Source organism: Podarcis pityusensis (genome assembly GCF_964106645.2).
Source record: "Podarcis pityusensis genome assembly, chromosome: 5".
NCBI classification, from domain to species: domain Eukaryota; kingdom Metazoa; phylum Chordata; class Lepidosauria; order Squamata; family Lacertidae; genus Podarcis; species Podarcis pityusensis.
In genome coordinates, this window is record NC_138032.1 from 86,118,271 (window position 1) to 86,139,152 (window position 20,882).

General features: G+C 45.7%; 1 protein-coding gene and 1 long non-coding RNA gene across 5 annotated transcripts in view; one reads left to right on the forward strand and one right to left on the reverse strand.

Annotated features, from left to right (window-relative positions):
- Window positions 1-11,866, reverse strand: part of VCL (vinculin) — an 89,770-nt gene extending 77,904 nt beyond the window's left edge. The window contains exon 1 of one of the 4 annotated variants that reach the window (XM_081006497.1): window positions 11,315-11,866. In XM_081006497.1, the coding sequence (XP_080862623.1) occupies window positions 11,315-11,482 (168 nt within the window). In that variant the 5' untranslated portion in view covers window positions 11,483-11,866. The remainder of the gene's footprint in view (window positions 1-11,314) is intronic. The other 3 variants (XM_081006498.1, XM_081006499.1, XM_081006500.1) reach the window with 3 other exon arrangements.
- LOC308477722 overlaps window positions 1-20,882 on the forward strand; it is a 137,531-nt gene that overhangs the window by 58,333 nt on the left and 58,316 nt on the right. The gene's annotated exons all lie outside the window — the stretch shown is intronic.

A 20,882-nucleotide genomic window follows, 5' to 3' on the forward strand; every position in this document is an offset into this window, starting at 1 on the left:
CTCAAAATTCCCTTCTAGGCAAGGTGGTGAACCAATTCCAGGGATTGCTTATACCACTTTATATTTTAAAGAGAACACCCCAAAGTGGTTTATATCACATTGAAACATCAAATAAAACAATCCAGAATAAAGCGAATTCAAGCTTCAAGGAAAATACTTCAGATCTTCCTCTAAGTGACATTTTGCCTTCTCCATATTTATTTACCTACATAATTTATACAGCTGCCCCATAGCAGAAGTACGCTAGGAAGCCAGGGTGGTGTAGTGGTTAGCAGGGGTCAGCGAACCTTTTCAGCAGGGGGCTGGTCCACTGTCCCTCAGACCTTGTGGGGGGCTGGACTATATTTTTTTTGGGGGGGGTGAACCAACTCCTTTGCCCCACAAATAACCCAGAGATGCATTTTAAATAAAAGCACACATTCTACTCATGTAAAAACACGCTGATTCCTGGACTGTCCGCAGGCCAGATTTAGAAGGCGATTGGGCCGGATCCGGGCCCTGGGCCTTAGTTTGCCTACCCATGGGTTAGAATGTCAGACTAGGACCTGGGAGATGAGGGTCCAAGTCCTCACTCAGTCATGAAGCTCACTGGGTGACCTTGGGTCAGTCACTGCCTTGTAACCTACCTCACAGGGTTGCTGTAGGGGTAGGGTGAACCATATATAAATGCAATAAATAACCTGCTTAAGAAAGCTGGAGGGACCAGCCGGATGGAGCCGTCAGGTTGACCAAGCTGGCATCCAGAGATCTCCACATGGTCGCAACTGGACCCGCACCAGTCGCAAAACGCACCTGGCGCCTGGCTAGTTTCTAACACTGACTGGAACCAATAGTTAGCTACGATTAACACTAATGACAGTTCTTTGTTAACAAGGCCTTAAGAACTAGTTAGCAAGCCCTGGTTAAGTATACCTGAAGGAGCGTCTCCACCCCCATCGTTCTGCCTGAATGCTGAGGTCCAGCGCCGAGGGCCTTCTGGCGGTTCCCTCATTGCGAGAAGCAAAGCTACAGGGAACCAGGCAGAGGGCCTTCTTGGTAGTGGCGCCCACCCTGTGGAACGCCCTCCCATCAAATGTCAAAGCGATAAACAACTACCTGACATTCAGAAGACATCTTAAGGCAGCCCTGTTCAGGGAAGTTTTTAATGTGTGACATTTCAGTGTATTTTTGGTCTTTGTGGAAGCCACCCAGAGTGGCTGGGGAAACCCAGCCAGATGGGCGGGGTACAAATAATAAATTATTATTATTATTATTATTATTATTATTATTATTGAATCAGGGTTAATGTTAATCACAGTTAAGTTTGCTAACCACAGTTAAGGTCGGCCTCAGGAAGTCAAACTTCGTAGAGAAGGAAGCCCCAAATTGTGCTTTGATTCCTTTAACATGGCCAAGGGCCACTCTATAACAGCACCCAGACCCTTTACATCAGAGCAAATAGGTAAGATCAGTATGGCGACATTAATCATCTGCCTTACTTTTAATAACTACTAGAAACATATACTCACACAGTCCTTGGACAGCTATAATTATAAATCCGAAAGATCATGACCAGACCCTTCTCAACATTATCGGGCTTATTTTTAGATTACTTCCTGATAACAGCTACTTTTTCAGAGACGTGTTAGACTCAGTGAAACAGTGATCTGAGTTGAAGAGTACACACATCTCTTTTAAGAGTTGGCGCTTTGGCGCAGAATATTTCTCAAAGCAATTATAAGGCAGGTAGACAAGAGTGCATGAGCCTGTATGGCGCTCATGTGCTCCCAACTGGGAACATCATACTATAAAATAATAAAATAATAATAATAGTAATAATAATAATAATTTATTTATAGCCCACCCATCTGGCTGGGTTTCCCCAGCCACACTGGGCAGCTCCCAACAGAATTAATGATACTAATAATAAAAAGCAATAAAACACCAGACATTAAAAACTTCCCTAAATAGGGTTGCCTTCAGATGTCCTCTAAAAGTCAGATAGCTGTTTATTTCCTTGACATCTGATGGGAGGGCGTTCCACAGGGCGGGTGCCACTACCGAGAAGGCCCTCTGCCTGGTTCCCTGTAACCTCACTTCTCACACGGAGGGAACCACCAGAAGCCCCTCATAGCTGGACCTCAGTGTCCGGGCTGAACAATGGGGGTGAAGACGCTCCTTCAGGTATACTGGGCTGAAGCCCAGTACTGCCTTGAAATCCAGCAAAGCCCTAAGTTTCCCTTGACAGAACGGTCTAAAATTTAAAATATTGCAGCGGGATGGTGGCAAAGTCTCTGAGAGCCAAACTAGATATGATAGGGGTGGCTCCATTTATTAGCCCCGCATCTGAGATTCCTGCATCACAAGGGGTTGGGCTAGATGACCCTCAGGATCCCTTCCTTTCTGTGATTCTATGTATGAAGCAGTGCAGGTGAGGAGATCTAAACTTTCCCCCACCAGCCTGTTTTGTCTCTGTGTAGTTCCAATATAAGAAGTGTACCAAATTGGGGAGTGGAGTACCAGTGACAACAGAATGAAGGAATGCAAGGCAGGGGAAAGTTCAGCTCCCCTCGCCTCCCCGCCCATATTGATGTAAAAATTGGAAGCCACCCCCTGCTTTAATCCAGAACATGGAAAACATATGATTCAACAAGCATGGATACTGGTGTCATGTCAGCTTTGGTCCTCTGGGCAAGGGGGAAGCAGAGGAAGAGATCACTGCCTCTGGAGGAGTTTGGCGACAGAGCTACATCTATGTTATTGGTGGTGGAGCAACAAGTGCTACAGCTCCAGAAGGCCTTTGTCCTGGGAGCAGAACTTCCCTCTTGGCTGCTAAAGAAGAGAGACTTCTCCCTCTCCCTCCAGAGGCTGTATTATTCCAGCTGCCGCAAAGAGACAATTAGGGTGAGTAATTAAATTTTCTTCCACTTGTTTATGATCAAGGACTTGCCGAGGGAAACACTAATTTACTAGAACCTTCTCCCTCTGATAGAAGCCACATTCAGCCACCTTCTGTTTTCCTTTAAAGCAGCTGCTTGTTCAAGAAATTTCTTGCCTCCTCAAGAAGAGGACCACTGCTCTGAACAGCGTACTACTTAAGAAGAGTCTCTGAAGTAAGGCTGTCTGAAGTGGTTTAGAAATTGGACGCACCCCAAAACAGTACGTTCTTTTGTTGACTTCTGGATACACAGGCAGAGGTCAATTCCAATGCAAGCTCTTCAAAACGGTGACATAATCAATAAGGTTAACACTGCCAGCCAATCACTAATTCCAGAAGACTTAAAGAGCAGTATCAAATCTACAGAGTCCAGACAAGTTATATCATTGCTGAGAGCAATACACACCCGACCCGACCCTCCCATACATGAATGGAAAGCAGTTCCTTGCGGACACAGAGGAGGGAGGAGAATACTGTATTTTTCGCTCTATAAGACGCACCAGACCATAAGACGCACCTACTAGTTTTTGGAGGAGGAAAACAAGGGGAAAAATATTTTGAATCTCAGAAGCCAGAACAGCAAGAGGATCACTGCGCAGCGAAAGCAGCAATCCCTCTTGTTGTTCTGGCTTCAGCGATAGCTGCGCAGCCTGCATTCGCTCCATAAGACGCACACACATTTTCTCTTACTTTTTAGGAGGGAAAAAGTGAGTCTTATAGAGCAAAAAATACGGTACTTCCTTCCAACAACATCCACAAGGAGGGGGGCAAGCTTGCAGGACTGCTGGGGTTCAGAAGGTATATAGAATTACTTCTGGTAAATGGAAATAGATGAGTCCATGTGTGCAAACAAACGCTGCTTTGAATCTCATCCAGCCTGCCAATTATAATTTATGAATGGAATACAACCAATTTTTAAAGAGAGATCTAGCGCTGACCACTTACAGGGAGTAAGCTCCATTAAATGCAATGGGACTTGTAGTGTATAGGATTACACAGTTGATGGCTGTATGGTATTTCCTCACTAAATCTGACTAGCATAGCCAACGTGCCCCAAACCTTTTAATAAGTGCAACTATCCCAGATGACGCAAGAATGCATACAAGATTACTGTGTTCATTTCATACAGGATTTCAGGTTCCTGACCTCTAAAATTAAGATTCAAGTCAAAGTGAGTTATAGTCCAACAACATCGTCTAAGGGGGAAAAGAATGAAACCCATTCACGACTGCCACCATCTTTGCGCTAAATAAAGGTAAAGGTACCCCTGACCGTTAGGTCCAGTCGCAGACGACTCTGGGGTTGCATGCTCATCTCGCTCTATAGGCCGAGGGAGCCGGCTTTGTCTGCAGGCAGCTTCTGGGTCATGTGGCCAGCATGACTAAGTCACTTCTGGCGAAACCAGAGCAGCGACAGAAATGCCGTTTACCTTCCTGCCAGAGTGGTACCTATTCATCTACTTGCACTTTGACGTGCTTTGGAACTGCTAGGTTGGCAGGAGGTGGGATTGAGCAACGGGAGCTCACCCCATCGCAGGGATTAGAACTGCTGACCTTCTGATCCTCAAGCCCAAGAGGCTCAGTGGTTTAGACCACAGCGCCACCAGCGTCCCTTCGTGCTAAATAATCAGACCTAAATGAAAAGAGCAATAGTTTGGAACTTTATTTTTCGTTTTTAAATCAAGATGCACTACATTTGGCAGAACACCCATATCAGAAGTTCTAAACTGAATTTAAACAACATTTGATGTGTCGCAAAAGTTATATGTTCCAGTTTTTATTGTCATTCTCTTAGGTTTAATTTCCGAACTCAACTGCATTACCCTTCAAATGAAATTCCACATCTCGGATTTCAGTCATCTTAAATAATAAATGCTACTTTATGCCCTGAAGCACTACCACGAGGGAAACTCCACACTTAGCAAACGTTGGAGTAAATGCCGAAAACACACCTACCATCAAGAAAATAAAGAGAAAGTAGTTAATTTTACATCAGTTTGCACATACATGTGCATATGTCTTTGACCTTAGTTCAAATTAAAACATGATTTATTTATTCTTTAAAAGGGGGGGGGGTGCCAAATTCAATGTTACAATTAAACAACTTTTATATATCACTGATATATCCTTCCCTCCTCCCCAAAACCCCCTCAAAGCAATTCTTCAAATAGCCTTGCACATCTTTTCCCAACCTGGTGCCATACGGATGTTGTTGGACTACAACTCCCATCAGCCCAAGCCAGCGTGGCCAATGGTCAGGGATCATGGAAGTCCAACAACTGCTGGAGGGCAATAGTTTAAAGGTGGCTGTACTTGTATAATAGGATACTGTCATGTAACAAGAGTGTTTGCAAATACAGTAGTACCTTGGTTTACAACCATAATCCGTTCCAAAGGTCTGTTTGTAAACCAAGACAGGTTGTAACCCAAGGCGCACTTTTGCCAATGGCGCCTCCCAAAACAATTTGTTTGTAATCCCCCCCAAAATGGGTTGTAATCAAAAAAAAGGTTGCAAACCGGGACACACACTTCCAGGTTTGACGTGTTTGTAATCCAAAACGTATGCAAACCAAGACGTATGCAAACCAAGGTACCACTTATGTTGGTTTGCTTTGGCCCTTAGCAAAATCATAGCTGGTGTGAGTTTCGAACTTACACTCAACTCACGCTCTTTATAGTGAAATCCTAAAATGAAAGGAAGTAAGGCCCACTGAGCTCAGTGCAATTTACACGTGAGTAAACACACTTAGGATTGCTCTGTTAGCACTATCCTAAATCAGCTCCTGATGCACATCAAAGTAATGAAGTGTTTTTAGAGAGTCAATCCAATCCTACCCTGCCACACTCAAACACGCACACTTCAACAAGAGTAACACAAGCAGAAGTTTTCAACACAAGAGCTAAAGCATTATCCTACCCCTTACTAAAATTTTGCAGTGAAGCACAGAATTAATTTCAATTAACAAACAGCCCCAAGCCCAGCTATCCAATGCACAGAGACCTCATTAAAGTTGCATGTTTAAAAGCAGAAAACGAAAGGGTTAAAAAGTGACAAGAGCTCTTCTTCCCGGACTTGAATTCATGAAAAGTGATCCAACCTGTTTATCCCTCACTTGCAATTTTAAAAGTTGGCTTCCGAAAGAAATTGGTTCAGTATGGCTCCCTCAAGAGATTAGCACTGGTTTCTTAACATCAACAATACTGAGCTACGATACAGTGGCGGAACACATCGTGGTAAAACGTAACCTCAGCATCCGTTCAGAAATAAATGCCGCCAACATGCCAACAACATTGCAATCCAGCCTCATACAAGCTATAAACCTTGCAAGTCAAAGAAAGTTGGTGGTTTGTTTCCCCTGCACCGACAGATGCAACAAACCAACCACATGCAAGAGAAAAGCGCATGTAAGAAAATCAGTTCTAACCACTTCACCGCTAAGGAAAAGCAACTGGCAGTATAATGTGGGAACAAGCTCCACCCACCACCTGCTATTACAGAAACATAGAAAAAATGTGTAATATTCAGAATCGGAATCCACAAACTGTGCCATATTACTGGCATTTAGATACCGACAAGATGAAATAAGAACATAAGAAGAGTTTGCTGGATCAGGCCAAATCCAATCCAGCATCTTGGTCTCACAGCGGCCGACCAGATGCCTACGGGAAACCAGGGAGCAGAACATTTAATAATACTAATAATAAATTTTATTTATACCCCGCCCTCCCCAGCCAGAGCAAGGCTCAGGGCAGCTAACACCAATAAAATTACAATAAAACATAATTGGGGGGGGGAGAGAAACAAACAAACAAAAACCAGTTTATTAAAATACGGGTTAGAATACAATTTAAAATGCAGCCTCATTTTAATAGTAGCCCGTAAATCAAAACCATAAGGGGAGGGAAACATAAGGGTCAGACTGAGTCCAAACCAAAGGCCAGGTGGAACAGCTCTGTCTTGCAGGCCCTGCGGAAAGATGTCAAGTCCCGCAGGGCCCTAGTCTCTTGTGACAGAGCGTTCCACCAAGTCGGGGCCAGTACTGAAAAGGCCCTAGTTGAGACCAATCTAACCACCTTGCAACTTGGGACCTCCAAAGTGTTGTCATTTGTGGACCTTAAGGTCCTCCGCGGGGCATACCAGGAGAGGCGGTCCCGTAGGTACGTGGGTCCTAGGCCACACAGGGCTTTAAAGGTCAAAACCAGCACCTAAGACCTGACGCTGTACTCCACTAGGAGCCAGCGCAGTTGGTAAAGCACTGGGTGAATGTGATCTGCAGAAGAGCCCTCGCCCCTCCCATGATTTCCCATATTTTTGAACACTGCTGCCTTCCCAACTGTGGAGGCAGAGCATAGGCTAGTAGCCACCGATAGCCCTCTCCTCCAGGAATTTGTCTGATCCTCTTTTAAAGCTGTCCAAGTTGGTGGCCAATAGATTCCGGTGCCGTGAGGTTGTAAGCAACTGTTGCATTTGGGGCTGTTGAACTATCCGTCTAATTAACCGCACGTACCAATCGATACAAAAGGATTTACAACTCTGCAAAAGACACAGATGGCGTGGGCTTGAACTGAAAATATGCACCAAGCATCGTTGGGCTTTTTAAATGTGAGAGATCCCTCCCCCTTGCAAAAGAACGCACAGAGAGAATGTGTGTCAAATATGTAGCATGATGAAGTAAGCAGGGGCAGTATATGAATGGGCAACAAGAGTTCTGAATGGGCAACAATAGAAGGGGCACGGGGAGCATCTTGCATGAACTCCATGGAGAAAATGTGGAGAAAGAACAATACATACCCGGGACTCAGCTATAAAGTTGCAAATAAAACGTTTTAAGTGTACTTTAAGTGCAATACACAATGTGACACTAGATGGCAGTGGTGAGCCTTATGGCAAATTCAATGTATTTTTTTTAACACTTAAAAAAAAAATCATTTTCATATGTGTACACAGTCTATTTTCATCTGCCACAGTCATTTGCATATGCCAACACAGTCTACCTGAAGAAAATGGGAGAACTGGAGAACACACATGCCTCCCAACCTACCAACCCTGGTGGTTGGCGACTGTCCAATACAATATTTTGGGATTCAGGGATGTTTTCTGCAGCTGTTCCACTTGCAATTTGCTTCTATCTGCCTGGAAGGGGACTGTGGGAAAAGCTGGTAAGGCGAGTGGGGAATGCGTGCCAAGACCAGAAGTCGCAGAGACTGAAGCTTCAAAGGAACAGTAGCTCAAGTAAGCATCATAGAACGAATGTCGTGGATCCATAACAGTGCCCAGCCGCACACAGTGAAACTGATCTAACACAGGAAAAGAGCTTGTAAACTGGAATCTTCCGTTTGCTGCCACTGCTAACTGGCTGCGGAAAATTAGTTGGTTGGGTATTATCTCTGGCCACTGAGTTTCCTAAATCTTTTTAAGGATGCAGTAAGGGGAAAGGCACTGTTTGGACCTGAAACGATAGGAACTTTATCAAAAAGTGGTGATACAGAGTATCTAAGGCAGGGGGCAGCAAACTTTTTCAGCAGGGGGCCGGTCCACTGTCCCTCAGACCTTGTGGGGGGCCGGACTATATTTTGAAGAAAAAATGAACAAATCCCTATGCCCCACAAATAACCCAGAGATGCATTTTAAATAAAAGGACACATTCTACTCATGTAAAAACACCAGGCATGCCCCACAAATAACCCAGAGATATATTTTAAATAAAAGGACAATTTCTACTCATGTAAAAACACGCTGGTTCCCAGACTGTCCGTGGACCGGATTTAGAAGGCGATTGGGCCAGATCCGGCCCCCAGGCCTTAGTTTGCCTACCCATGATCAAGACAGATTTGAAGGGAACAACACTGTTACTGCAGGAGCAGATGTAAATATGAGGTACTACAACACTAGAAGAAGTGTAGAGCCTTGCAAGAGCTTCCTTTGGGAACAGGACAATGATTTAGAGGGGATGGAAAGTTGAGGGCAATGCAGGGACATACAGGGCAGGGGAAGAAATGGGAGGAGGGGCAGCTGTTCAGTAGGTCCCTTGTTTCCAGATTCCTCAGCACCGCAGAGCATGCTCTCAAAGAAAATGACCCCCATCCCAGCATTTGCAACAGTTTTAGAAGTCTGGCCTGGTATCAAATAACAGGTAAAAAGGTAAAGGACCCCTGGAAAGTTAAGTCCAGTCAAAGGCGGCTATGGGGTTGCGGCACTCATCTAGCTTTCAGGCGTTTGTCCACAGACAGATTTCCGGGTCATGTGGGCAGCATGACTAAACCGCTTCTGGCGCAACGGGACACCGTGACAGGTGCCAGAGCGCACGGAAATGCCGTTTACCTTCCTGCCACAGTGCTACCTATTTATCTACTTGCACTGGTGTGCTTTCGAACTGCTAGGTTGGCAGGAGCTGGGACAGAGCAACAGGAGCTCACCCTGTCACGGGGATTCGAACCGCTAACCTTCTGATCGGCAAGCCCAAGAGGCTCAGTGGTTTAGACCACAGCGCCACCCGACTGCCCCCATCAAGTAACAATGCTAAGGGGCAAAGGGGGTGGGAACAGTGAGAGAGTGATGCCGCCCCTCTGTTATTTTATTTTACTTTTTTAAAAACCCTCCTTCACAGAAACACAATAAAACATTATCCCAATAATACATTGCCACTGTCATAGCTGGCGAAGACCGTGCAGGAAAGAGGTGGGTCAGGGAACCGGGGCATCACCATTCAGAGGCGGCATCAGAAAATGGTGCCGTCCACGACACAGCACAGTTGGTAAAACACGAGGCTCTAAATGTCAGGGTTGTGGATTCAAGTCCCACGTGGGGGCAAAAGATTCCTGTCTTGCACGGGGTTTGGCTAGATGACCCCTGGCGTCCCTTCCAACTCTACAATTCTATGATCCTATGAAAAGCAAGCCTTGCCAGGAAGCTGGAGTGGGGGCACACAGTGGAAAGGGTCATAGTTCAGCGGCAGAGCATCTGCCCATGTGCAGAAGGTTTGACTGCCCACCCCACCCCACATCTCCAAGTAGGGCCGGGAGAGGTCACAGTCTTAAACCCTGGATTCAGTGTAAGGGAATACTAAGCTATGTAGGTTAAGGATACAACTCAGCATAACAGTAGCTTCCGACATTCCTAAGAGGAGGAAGTAAGAGAGCCAGGAGGAGAATGCAAGATGGCATGTGTAGCATTCTCTCTTTGCAGAAGAGGGGGGAAATGCAGAGTTTGAGAAGAAGGAGAAACACCCAGGACTGGGACTTACTCAGATCCTATCTACCTTCAGCAAGGAATTCACAGAAATAACTTTGAACGATACCTGTTGGGCTTACTTTTAAGTGTTTCATAAAACATGGAGATCTATAAATGAAACTATTCTGGTCTGCCAAGGTATGGGAAACAGCTCTTTGAGGAAACATTAACTCATAAGTTACTTGAGAGGCCAACACAAGGAGGACAAATTTATTTCTACTTGGTTATGATTTAATAGTATATATCACTAACCGAGAACACGAACAATCACCTCCTCCAGCTTTCAAATGGATTTGGCTGCTTTAATTGGCTAGCACTCTTTGAGGTGGCGCCTTTACGGTTCTCCAGGGATAGTTTTAGGTTATATTCTGAGAGTTATGATTAACGCACCCCGTTAAGGTCCTGTTGAGGTATTTATATCCCTGGCTTCTTCTGCTATCAAAAATACGGTTATTATTCTGTATTCTTTTGATTCCGTAAGCTTTGTGAATCATATTCTGAATCACCCGGCCTGCTGTCCTACGATCCCTGTTCGACTTTAAACTCAACTAAAATTAACTTTAAAAAAAACAAACAAACTTTTTTGTTGTTTGAAAGAGGGGCAAAGCAAGTTTGGGTGTGTCAAGCAACTAAACGGGAGTTTGATAAGGAGGAGGAAGGCAGAAGGGGAAACTTGTCAGGAAGCCTTGGAAGGAATTTTTCCTCCCTCCTTCCTTTTTTGCTGGGTGGAGGAAAGAGAAGACCTTTTAACCTGGAAAGTCAACATGGGACAGCTCAGCCATTTCCCAGCCAGTGAGGCAAGACCAGGAACACACCAAGGGGATTAATCAAGACTCCTCCTGCAGTGACAACTTCGTTGCTGCCAGAACTTTTTCTTGCATTCCCTAAACACTTTCTTTTTTTTGCGGGGGAGGGGGGGACTTAAGGTGGGGCCCGATTGAAGTTTGCTGGGACACACACAGAGAGACAAACACTCCGCCATCAAACAGACAGCCAAGCTCCCTAATGCAGTTTTTGCATTAGGGAGCTTTGGGAGACCACGAGGCTTGGGTGTGTTGTTTCATTTGTTTATTTTAAGAGAGCCGCGTTTCTTCCGCAATGAAATTAAGAATCCCGAGCCTCCCAGGCAGGCAAGCAAGCAAGCTGTCTCTGTCTCTCTCAACTCACCCGGACCAGGTTGCTCACGGCGGATTGCACGGCGGCCACGGGAGCGGTGAGATCCGGGATGGCCTTGCCGTCCACCTCGCCCTCTTCGTGCATGATGACCAGGTGGGAGATCTGCTGCGCCACCGGCTCCAGGATACTCTCGATCGTGCGGGTGTGGAAGACGGGCATGGTTGCTCCGGTTCCCACGACGGTGCAGAGGAGAAGCAATAGATTTATGTAACTTCTGCGAGTAAAAAGCGGGCAGTTCCCCCCAGGTTTGGAACAAAACTGGGGAAAAGGTGGCTGAAAATATATATAGGTTTATCTTCTTCTTTTTCTCCACCCCACCCAGCTCCCTTGAAGAAGTCTCCGCGGACGCCCAGCCTCTCCCGCAGCGCCTTCCCAACTCCTCGACCGGCAGCGCTGACTGACGCCCCTTCTGCAGGCAGGCGGCGCTTTTCAGCCGGCGCAGCCTAACCCGTTCCCTGCCCTTCCCTTGCATTCCTCCTGCAACCCTGGGCAGAAGGGGACCGTCTGTCCCCGCCTCCTCCCCGCCTCGGCCAATGATGGAAGGCCAACGCTCGCTTTCATTGGAGGAGCGCCCGCGTCGATCTGCATTCCGACTCCACCCCCTGGGTCCTCCCTGCCCTCGCCTTCTTCTTCCCCCCCTCCACCTTTTCTCTTTCCAGCTCTCCTGCCCAAAGGAGGTTTGGTTGCTCCGACACTGGTTTTCCCAGCGTTGGAGGTGACGTCAGACATTCTGGAGTCCATATAAGGAGATGGTGAAAGCCAGGGCGTTTGGGAGGGGGGAGAGGGGCGGAGAAGGATTCCACTGCGGGGGACGACCCCTCCCCTCCTCCTCCCCCGCGCGCATCCCTATCCCTATACAAGTAGCATATAGCTTACTTGTAGCCTCAGAGGCTGGTTCCATGCGCGTATACTTGGAAAGATGAGTTCCCAACTACTTTTAGTGGACTAAGTTACGTGTGCAAGAAGATGCCCGCCTTCTGTGCAGGGAAAACAATTATTGGGAGTAATATGGAGCGCAGGGAGTGGGGCAGAACGGAGCAGAGGGGGCAGATCATGTTCTTGCCAGTACCAACACTCCACCCAATAAGTCAAAGATTTAAGTTTATTTGTTGTGGCGACCACATCGAGACTTATTTGTGCGTGGGGGGGGGGGTGTCTACATTTTAACATACATGTGTATTACATTATATTTCAACAGTGGATCTCTGTATATTTTGCACAATGTGCACAGAATACTTCTATTTCCTTTTTGGATGAAATGACCAGGATGGTTGCAACAGCAAATAAAGTCAGACTTTGTAGAATAAGCACAGATATTGTGCAAATCGGCCTGCTTGATGGTAAAGGTGGCCGGCAATAATGAGGGGAGTTAGGGTGCCAACTCTCTTGACAGGTTGCGCTGGCACGGGGTCGGTGCATTTATTGATGCACAGGAACTGGGCAAATGGGCAAATCCTTTACCCATAGCAACCGCTGTAGCTATTTTGGTCATTATCGCTGAGTAAATACGTGCTAGATTGGGCTGGACAGCAGCAATCTTCAGCTGTTAAAGCCATCCCACATACTTTAAATCTGTTTGCTCTGAAAATGTGTTGTGGGTTTGCCCCCCCTTTTATAGAATCGTAGAATTGGAAGGTACCCTGAAGGTCATTTAGTCCAACCCTCTGCAATGCAGGGATCTCAGCTAAAGTAAAAAGTCAATATTGGCTGTTAAACTGGACCTGAGTGCGCATTATTCCAAGGAAAGGGTTTCCTTAATGTCTGTATTTAGTCTTCCATTGGGAAATGGAATTCTGTTCACTTAGTCTGTTTCAACTGGACCGGCCAAGCTGTCTTCTCAGTAGGCCAAAGAAGAAGAAGAAGAGTTTGGATTTGATATCCCGCCTTTCACTCCCCTTCAGGAGTCTCAAAGCGGCTAACATTCTCCTTTCCCTTCCTCCCCCACAACAAACACTCTGTGAGGTGAGTGGGGCTGAGAGACTTCAAAGAAGTGTGACTGGCCCAAGGTCACCCAGCAGCTGCATGTGGAGGAGCGGGGAATCGAACCCAGTTCACCAGATTAGGAGACTACCGCTCTTAACCACTACACCACACTGGCTACTCTTTTGGACTTGAACGGGAACTCAACAGTATCAGTATCTCTTAAAGCTAAGTGCTACCCATCTTCCTGTCAGTTTTTTATAAAACCGCACATGCCATAGCAGGAAGGGAGGGGCTGTAAAACCACTTCCCTCTTTGCTGTATGCCTTTGAAGAAATGACTTGCAGTAATATTTACATTAAGGTGGCACGGGTAACGCTGATGTGCCACCTTTTACAACAAATTTATGTCAAGGAGTTGCAGAGACCCGAGAATCTTCCTTTGATGCGTGGATGACTGACCATTGCGCCATAACAGAATTTTCGTGTTTGGCAGGAGAACTGCTGTATTTCCCCTTCTGTACCCCAATCATTAGCTAAATCCTGGCCTTCATTAATTATGAACATTCACCAGCTTCCTAGAATTATGAGCACCTTTGCACCCCCAGCCTCTGGTACCCTGGATCGATAACAATATGGCAGGGAGCTGCCCCAGGCTAGCCGAAGGAGGACAGTAGGCAAGTTGCTGCTTATGAATCGTACAGAGTAGATTTATACTCACATTGCAATTTAAGATATCGGCTGAGTGACTGCCATATCCAGTGTGTGCTCAGCCTGGAAGCGGGGGGGGGGGGGGAACATACAGCCAAACATTAAAGAGCATCCCAGGACCCATCAACAAGGGACTGTGCCATCAGCAAAGCCCATATGCCACTAACACTTAAAATCGCCAATGAACTTGTGAAAATGAGCACACACCCAGCACAAAGCCGTATGAAAGCAGCTGCGTGCAAGCAGGTGTACATGAGGGTCTGTGGGTTGGTGTGACGGGGTTTAAAGGAATCTTAGAAGTGCTACCCCATTCCCCAGCTGGCTAGCACTGACACTGAACCTAAGGCCAGCCCTGTGACTAGGCAGAGGGAGGCGGCTGCCTCAGGCAGCAGATGCTGCAGGAGGACATGCAGCCTATCCCCTGTATCCCCCTAAGCTAACCTTCGGTCATCAGGTGCAAAACGAGCATGCAGTCCATTGACAGTGTGGGGAGAAAGGTTCAATTGCCAGGGCCGTCAGCTCCTGTATCCAGAATTGGTATGTATGTGTGGAATCTTGCTGTTCATCTTAAGCAGCCAATGTCTTTGACCAGACCTGCTCTTGAGTGTGTGACAGCATGACAAGCCTGAGGGAAAGGAGGAGACCAGAATACCTCAAGGACCACCTCTCCCCATATGAACTGACCCGGAGCCTGAAGTCACCCTTCTTTATGTGCCTCCCCCACGTGAGGTCCGGAAGGTGGCAACACAAGAACAGGCCTTTTCCGTGGTGGCTCCCTGTTTGTGGAGTGCTCTCCCCAAAGAGCCTCGCTTGGCACCTTCATTATGAACCTTTAGGTGCCAGGTTAAAATATTCCTTTTCAACCAGGCCTTTGGCTGATTGACATTCGATGCCCTTAAAAAAAGGGGGGGGGTTATTGGTTTTGTTTTGTTTACTTTTTATTACACCTTTTGTGTTCTTTATGTTGTAACCCGCCCTGAGATCTACGGATGTAGGGCAGATACAAATTTAATAAATAAGATAGCATAGCACCCTATCCAAATTCCACATACATAAACCAATTGGACTGACAATTGAATCTTCAGTGTTGCCTACCCTACAACATTTCTCCGATGAAAATAGGGGTGTCTTATACAACAACAACAACAACAACAACAACAACAACAACAACAACAACAACATATACCCTGTCCATCTGACTGGCTTGCCCCAGCCACTCTGGGCAGCTTCCAACATATATAAAAACATAATAAAACATTAAACATTTTAAAAACTTCCCTATGCAGGGCTGTCTTCAGATGTCTTTGAGAGGTTGTATAGTTACTGATCTCCTTGGCTCGGGGATCGCATAACTCCATACTTTTCAATATTTCTCTGATGAAAATAGGAATGCTCTAAGGAAAAGCAGAACATTCCAGGATCCAGTCAGAAATCAGGACTGCTTTTGAAAATCTGGGACTGTCCCTGGAAAATGGGGATACTTGGAGGGTCTGGTGTTTGTGTCCCCACCAGACCTGAGGAAGCAGGGAAGATTTGGGGCAAGGGCAAAGGAAAGGCAACCGTAGCAGAATAGCTGGGGGCGTAGGAAGAACATTCAGGGGCTACTTTTGAGCCTATCTGCTTGACATGGTTGCTTCACTCCAATGTGTGATGTTCACACCCCTCCTTGACCTCTTGAGGGAAGAGAACCTTGCAGTTTCTACAGTTCCATGATTCTATGATTATGATTCTAAGTTATTCCTCTTTTGTTTCATTAATTGGTTATACAGTCTCCGGCAAATGGGAGTTTGTAATTGGATATAAGCTCCTTTGTGAAGAAATATACTAGAGGCTTCGTAAAAAAATCTGGAGGGATAATTAAAACATCCTCCAAAAAGGCCCTTTCATGATCGTACTGGACAATGTAACCCAGTTGCCTGTTTCACTCTGATCATTCACTATTAATGGCTGTGAGTTTAAGCAGCCTTTGCTGTTCTAAATCACAAATGGGAATTATATATTAGATTTTCATCATGCCAGACGTTGCATCCATTATTACTATTTTGCATTCAAAGTAATTACTCATTTACTCAGTATGGATTGCAGATAATAAGCACACAACAGTGGAGAACACTGGAATATAGTCACTTCATTTATGTGACCTAATCATCCATTACATTCCATGATAGGGCAATATGCAACCTTTGGTGTAAAGATGTCACCCCAGGCTTTTGAAACTTAAAAAAAAAGAACGAAAACTGCAAGCAAAAGACCCCCTGCATTTTAAAGAACACACACCGGTTTATTCATTCAGAGTTCAATGCTGTGATCATATAGGTTCTGCTGATAGAAAACAGATGCTCTTGGGCTTTATAAACAGCTACTTTATATGGAATACAGCTTCTTCTGCTACTGTATGTATAAAAATACACAGCTATAGACCTGTGAACATGTTTCATGGGTTGTGCAGTAGTGCACATCCAAATGCACATTGGAGTTTGTGGAAATTCTGCCTCTTATTTTACTTCACAAACAAAGCACTGACATTCATTTACAAGGACTCCCAGAGGTGAGCAGGAAAAGCAAACCCATTATGTGCTAGTCAAAATCCTATTAAACATTCTCACTGCAATTAATCCAGAATGCAGCAGCCAGACTGGTGACTGGGAGTGGCCGCCGAGACCACATAACATCAGTCTTGAAAGACCTACATTGGTTCCCAGTACGTTTCAGAGCACAATTCAAAGTGTTGGTGCTGACCTTTAAAGCCCTAAATGGCCTTGGCCCAGTATAGCTGAAGGAGCATCTCCACCCCCATCGTCCTGCCCGGGCACTGAGGTCCAGCTCCGAGGGCCTTCTGGCAGTTCCTCTGGCAGAGGGCCTTCTCGGTAGTGGCGCCCTCCCATCAAATGTCAAGGAAATAAACAACTATCTGACTTTTGGAAGACATTTGAAGGCAGCCCTGTTTAGGGAAGTTTTTAATGTCTGGTGTTTTATTGTATTTTAAATATTTTGTTGGAATCCACCCAGAGTGTCTGGGGAAACCCAGCCAGATGGGTTGGGTATAAACAGTGGCAGAGCTTCATGCTCTGGCACTGGGGGGCGGAGAGCAGGCAGGAGCGGGGCTGGCGTGCATCGAGGGGCATGGGGCGTGTCCTGGAGGTGGGGCACACCGCCTGCAGGGGCGTGGTGCCCAGCACGGGTGGGGGGACAGTCGCGATGATACCCCACCGGGATCACGCTGCCGGGGTGGTGCGCTCTCCCCGTACTCCTCTTCCTCCGCCAGTGGGTATAAATTAATTTATTAGTAGTAGTTGTAGTATTAGTAGTAGTATTAAGCTAGCTGGTTTGGGGTGGGTGGACAACCAGCGTCAGGAGGGGTTGTGGGTGGGGATGGGCTTTAATTATTTCCCTCTGCTGCCAACCTGTTTAGAATCAGAGACCCCAAAGCCTACTATTCAAAATGGGAGGAAAACTCCAGGAAGCACAAATGGAAGATTTGTACCCACTGGAAGTAGCAGGCATGGAGGATTCCCAGTTCTAACTGGGACACAGTGGGGCCAAAAAATTTAAAGAAGTGCACCCCTCATTCCCTAGTTCCAGTGGCGTGCGGTGGAAATTGTGAGATCCTGACATTGCACATGTGAGCATTGTAGCTCCCTAAGCCAGACAGAAGCTTCCCGGGCTTTGCGAAGGATGTGCCAGGGCTCAAACAGGATGCTAGAGTCTTCCTGCATCAGGTATCAGGATTTTGGACCCATCAGAGCATCGCATTTCCTTGCCTAAGCTGGGCAGAAGCTGGGCTTTGTGAAGGAGGCACCAGGGAACATTTAGGGGCTAGCCTAGTCCCCTGAGTCCAGTGACTGCACACCACTGTTTGTGTCTGAAATATACATGGAGTCGAGAGTGGATTTCATACTCTTTATTAAGCTAGCTCATAGTGGTGAAGAGGAATGAATGTTCCCCCAAAGTATCTGCTTTATATACATTATTTACACAATGGGCTGCAAGTGATTGGCTAATTCTGGAATTCTCCTGTAGGCCAATCAGGTTGTGGATTCACTTCCATCTGGAACTGGGTTGGGTGGCTCCTGCAGACCAATCATACTGCTGCATTGTTCTAGGACCAATCAGACTGCTGCATTTTGGATCCTATTCAACTCAGTACATAACAGTGTACATTGCAAACAGCAGGCATGGAGTGCCAACTCTGATTGGAACACAGTGGGGGTGAAAATTTAAACCTCATTCCCTGGTTCTGATCCAGCTTGCTGCCACAGGCACCCTATACAACTGACACACCAGGGCTAACCATACGACAAATGTTGCATCTAGTTTGGTCCTTATACAGCTGTCTCATAATTCAGCGTAAGGGGTATACTAATATAGCATTCAGCAAGCAGAGAAAAGCAGTTTGTAACAGGAGGAGGGAGGCAGAAGCACTGGGGGAGTGATGCTGAGTGCAAGAAAAGGACTGTTATAAGTAAACAAGAGTGTCCCTACTTTCAGCCACGAAATATTGGAGGGTGCCTAGTAATTCCAAAAAGAAACCACAAGCTTAGTATGCCTTTCTGGCCTCTCCCTTTGAGTGCCAACTGCTCTGGAATACAAAACATTTTATTAACCGTATTGCATTCTAAGTGGTTTATCTTGAAACGCCATGGAATGAAGCAACAACGATAGCAGCATGAGTATGGATTGGAGGAATGTCTGAAGGACAGAAAGCAGGTGTTGTAAGGAAATAAAGTAAATCCACATGAGGCCAAATATAAACTCTTGGCTTGATTATATTTGAGAGTTAAGACAGCTCTTGCCTTTTCTAATGACACAAAACAAGTCTACCCTATCTGGTCTTGTATAGCATGACACAGCAAGTATGCTGTTAAAAATACACAGAATTGTAGCTCGTGGCTTTTCTAAACCCATCTTTTTCTGTGATCAATATGCTGGTGTCTCCACTTTCTATAAGGGCTGCTCCTTTTGGAGGTTAATGTGTCTGAATTTTTCCATTTGTAGTGCACAGTCCACACATACTTTGCCCAGGTGGTTTTTGTATTTTCTGAGTGGTGTCAAAAAAAGAAAAAAAAACCTGTACTCTGAAACAAGTCTCATTGAATTCAGTAAGGCTCACTCTCTAAGCAAATACAGTCATACCTTGGATCCCAAACGCCCTTGGTACTTGGCCGTTTTGGCTTCGGAACGCCGCAAACCCGGAAATTAGTGTTCTGGTTTACAAACATTATTTGGAACCCGAAGGTCCGACGGGGCTTCCGCAACTTGTGATTGGCTGGAGGAGCTTCCTTCAGCCAATCAGAAGCCACGCTTTGGTTTCCAAACATTTTGGAAGTCGAACAGACTTCTGGAACAGATTCTGTTCGACTTCCAAGGTACAACTGTGTGCACAGGACTGCAGCATTAAGAAATTAGCTTGGTCTAGTCTAAGCCGGATGGGGGTTTCTGCCTGAAACAGAGCTCAAATGCTCCCCTACAAGAGCCAAAACTTCAAAAAAAGTCTTGGTGCACTATTCGTTTCCTGCTTTCACATACTCCATCCTCCCATGGTATCACCCGGAACAGGTACTTCACCTTGTCACATGGCAGGCCCAGTTCTTTTTGGGCTGTCTGTGGGCTGTATCTAGAACAAAGATGACAAGATGAGGCCTGCATTGGGCCAGACTCATTCTCATTTTCTTCTCTCAATGGAGGTCACCTCTCAGAAGGCAAAGAATCTACCACAACGGCAAAGCAAAACCTGGCTGATACCTACCATTCAAACTCCTTCCTCAGCCCCTGAGTTCTTATTTGCTCCTTAAAATATAAATGTAACCAGACTACAAATGAATACAAAGCAGTTGACACCCAACTAACCAAGCAGGAGCAAGCCAAAGAGTTACTCAAAAGAGTATAAATATAAATGTTCACTTGGCATATAAACGCTGATGAAAGTCACTTTCCCTGGGGGACATGACACCGCAACAGGGAAATTGTTATATCTTAGCTTCCTTATTTCCTGGGACCTCTTCCTACTTAGCTATCCAAGCCGCTGTCTGTCCCATATAGCTGTTATCACGTCTGGACTCTCTCACTCTGTCGGGTTTTAATCCCAGACAAACTGGCCTTTGCCTTCCCTTCAAACTGTTTGTACACGTTCAGGTGCCAACATCAATTCCCTGAGCAGTTGGAATGTCATGCATATTCCATGGCATCGCCAAGCACTACCACAAATGTGCTTCTTTTCCAGTGAGGGCTGTTCTGGCAGAGTTAGAGGTCACATAATTGAACTAGGCTAATCCGCCACCATTCTTTATCTAAGTATGCACTCCAGAGCTTTATGAATCCACAAAGCTTTTTATTTGCCAAACCACACAAGAACAACTACCCAAATAATAGTCCGACGAGACTGTGCACATTTTTCTTTATGCCACACGGAACTAGGAATGCTGGAGAATTCTGGCTAAAAAGGAAATGGGAGTAGAAATTGCCAATGTTTGCTTATCGTTTCATTTCCAGATTAGTATTTCTTCTTGTTGTTTTCCAACTGCAAATGGTATATATGATACACAATTGGTAATGGCCCCTATATGCATTGTTTCCTTTGCACTGAAATGAATAGTGTGGAAAAAACATAATGATGACATAATTGTCTAATTAATTCTATAAAAATTTGCCAGCACGGACAGAAAGTTGAGCAACATAGTTTTTGTCAGAAGCCAAACTGCAGTAGAATGGAAACAGCGTTGCATGCAACGAATGCAGGGCAGAATGTAAATAAATATCTTCTTACGTTCCTACATGGAACAGAGAAAGTCAACATATGGAGAGGCAAATGAAAGCTCAATAAGATATTCTCAGCCTTCACAATACACACCTAATAGATAATTCAGGAGGTTAATCTCTGGCTGCTTTTTATAAAGAGAGCTACATCTTTGTGTCCCTCTTACTCTACTGCT